This window comes from Austrofundulus limnaeus, unplaced genomic scaffold (genome assembly GCF_001266775.1).
Source record: "Austrofundulus limnaeus strain Quisiro unplaced genomic scaffold, Austrofundulus_limnaeus-1.0 Scaffold611, whole genome shotgun sequence".
In the NCBI taxonomy this organism is placed as follows: Eukaryota; Metazoa; Chordata; class Actinopteri; order Cyprinodontiformes; family Rivulidae; genus Austrofundulus; species Austrofundulus limnaeus.
This window is the reverse complement of record NW_013953013.1, coordinates 68,968-72,152: the sequence shown is the minus strand read 5'-3', so window position 1 is coordinate 72,152 and position 3,185 is coordinate 68,968. Positions and strand designations below refer to the sequence as shown.

The window sequence follows — 3,185 nt, the reverse complement described above, 5'->3', positions numbered from 1 at the left end:
TACTTCCACTCTGGAGTTGCCTGCGGTGAGAGGCGCCGGGCAGGAGTGGGCATACTTGTTGCCCCCCATCTTGGCGCCTGTACTTTGGGGTTAACCCCGATTAACGAGAGGGTAGCCTCCCTCCGCCTACGGGTGGGGGGACGGGTTCTGACTGTTGTCTGCGAGGTCAGCGGGAAGTGTAACCAGCTGCYTAATGGCTGAGCTACTCCTTTTGGATGCCTTACCACGGCAGGCTCTTGGAAGAGCCCGTGTATTTCAAGAGCATACTGATTTACTGGCAGAAAGTGACGAGTGGTTGTTATCGCGTTTTAGATTGCCACTGCATGTGCTGCTGCAAATTTGCACTGTGCTGGAACCGCAACTGGCCAGACAGACAAAACGATCAAACCCCATCCCTCCACATCTCCAGATCCTTACTTCATTAGGATTTCTGGCCACGGGAACATTTCAAAGGGAGATGGGAGACGGATCTGGTGTGTCGCAGTCTTCGGTGAGTCTTGCGCTCCCCTTGGTCATCAAATTCCTCCTCAAGTTAACACCCAGGTACATTACATTTCCAAACACCGCCGCTGAACAAATACAGATTAAGACAGATTTTCATGCTATTGCTGGACTGCCAAACACCATTGGAGCAATAGATTGTACACATATACGGATCAAAGCCCCTTCACCTGACGCATTCCCATTCCTCAATCGGAAGCAATACCACTCCATCAACGTCCAAATTATATCAGATTCAAAGTACAAGCTGCTAAATGTGGTTGCGAGATGGCAGGAGGAGCGCACGACTCATTTGTGCTGCAAAACAGCGCAGGTGGCATACGTCTTGCGCAAGGTGCGCATGGAGATGGCTGGCTTGTTGGTAAGGAACTTTTTAATTTGTAACTGAGGAATTGAAATTATTTTCTGACCATTTACCTATAATTCACCATTTCCACAGGTGATCGCGGCTATGCATTAGCCTCATGGCTTATGACACCACTAACCATCCCTCAGACCAGACAGGAGTGCTTGTATAACCAGCTGCACACGCGCACTCGTGCCGTAGTCGAGCGCACAATTGGCGTTTTGAAGGCCCGGTGGATGTGCCTTGACACTGCTGGTGGCAAGCTGCTCTACACATCGGAGAAAGCATGCCAAATTATTCTGGCATGCTGCATATTGCACAATATTGCAGTGAAGGAAGGCGTTCCATTCCCCGATCCAGCACCAGCAGAAGAAATGCCACAAGACCCCCCACATGGACCACACCAGTAAAATGCAATCATGACAAGACAGCAGTTAATTGCACGGCTTTAGGGTAGGCCATGATGTTGCAGCCTAATTAATTTAATATAATGAASAGCTTTATTCAGACTTGGACTTTTTAAATTCACATTTTATTTTGTTGCGATTTAGTCAGCACATCAGCTATGCATGCCAGACTGTCTGATATTTTCTCCAAAGTGCCAGACATATTATGCAGACATTTTAAAATGCTTTCTTGATTTTTCAGAATGGCATCTGATACCACTTTTGTGCGTGGGAGACGGCGGGGGGCTGACACATTAGCTGGTCCGGCCTGCGGTTCCATGTGCTCCTCTTCTGAATAAAAGAAAATTAACACATTTGTTTTATCCTTTCTTCAACATAACTTAAATTTGTGACCAAAGGGAAACAAAAGCAGGACTAAAGATAAATTAAAATGATTTTTGATTTTAATTCTGTCAGTTAAGATGCATTTAAATAAAATAAGGTCTTTTTTATTATACTTACCATCACTGTCAGGTGTATTGACCATATCCTCACATCCAGATTGATGTAAGTCGGTGTCCAGGGGAACATCCTCAGATGGAATGTCTGACACAGAAACCTCACCCAGTATGGCATTTATTTTTCCATCCATCTTGGTAACGCAAACTTTCCCTTGACCTCCTCCCGTTGCAGTCATAGAGCACCGTGCTGTGGAGAGACGMTTTTTTTTAAGCTATTTTCAAATCAAACCATTTCTTCTTTATTTCGGAGACTGTACGGCCCACGGGAGACACAGAATTAACAGCAGTAGTTATTTCATTCCATTCTTTGGCTTTAGTCGGTCCTTTCACTCCACGATTTACGCTGCTAAAAAGGACAGATTTTCTTTTCTCGATCTCTGAGAGCAGGACTTCAATCTCTGAACCAGTAAAGTTCTTCTTTTTACTTTTCATTGTCATTTTCATGAATGGATACTTCCTGATATCGGAGGCAGGAAACAGAGCCTTATATGGTGTTTTTGGGGTGGTAATTATGCTAATTCCTCTCCGCGTGCACGTGCAGCTGGATGCGAACAGGTGTAATTCATCATGTTTACGCAGCTCATTTACACACTTTTCCTGAAGATAGAAGAGTTTGTTGAATCTGACATGGCATTTTCGTACGAACCCTTCGTACGAAAAAGTAAGAGAAATTTAGGATAAGAATATAAACATGTTCTTGCAMGAGGCCCATTGAGTCTGAATGGACCATGTTCCATACCTCCATTGCCAAGGCGGCTTATCGGAGCTGCAGCCGCAAGGTTGCTGGTGCCTGTCACGGCGGCAACCCTCAAACCCGTTGGTGGACACCTTCGGGGAGGGATGCTGTCAAACTGAAGAAGGAGACCTATCAGGCCTTTTTGGCCTGTGGGACTCCAGAAGCAGCTGATCGGTACAGGCGGGCGAAGCGGCATGCGGCTGGGGTGGTCGCTGAGGCAAAAACCTGGGCGTGGGAGGAGTTTGGAGAGGCCATGGAGAATGACTTCCTTTCGGCTTCGAGGCGATTCTGGTCCACCATCCGGCGTCTCAGGAGGGGTAAGCAGTGCAGCACCAACACTGTCTCAGGACGTTGTGGGCCGGTGGGCGAAATACTTCAAAGACCTCCTCAATCCCACCAACATGCCTTCTGTTGAGGAAGCTGAGCCTGGGGACTTTGGGTTGGGCTCTCCGATCTCTGGGTACGAGGTCGCCGAGGTGGTAAAAAAAACCTCGGCGGAAGAAAATGGATGGATGGATAGAAGTCTTGTACCTAAACTGAATGAATTCAAAGTAATACTTGCTCAGACACAAGCACATGTTGTGGCTATATCAGAATCATGGCTGACTCCTGCTATACCAAATACCTTTCTTTCAGTTGAAAATGATTCATTGTATCGTAGAGACCGTACTGATAGGCTTGGAGGTGGTGTTGCA

The 3,185-nt window shown here is 46.7% G+C and overlaps 1 protein-coding gene across 1 annotated transcript; it reads left to right on the top strand.

Annotated features, from left to right (window-relative positions):
- The first annotated feature begins 193 nt into the window (after positions 1-193).
- LOC106531244 (putative nuclease HARBI1) lies at positions 194-1,501 on the top strand. The gene is made up of 2 exons (XM_014027041.1): positions 194-854; positions 941-1,501. Exons 1-2 carry the CDS (start codon positions 194-196, stop codon positions 1,255-1,257), a joined length of 978 nt encoding a protein of 325 aa, XP_013882495.1. The 3' UTR covers positions 1,258-1,501.
- Positions 1,502-3,185: the final 1,684 nt, after the last annotated feature.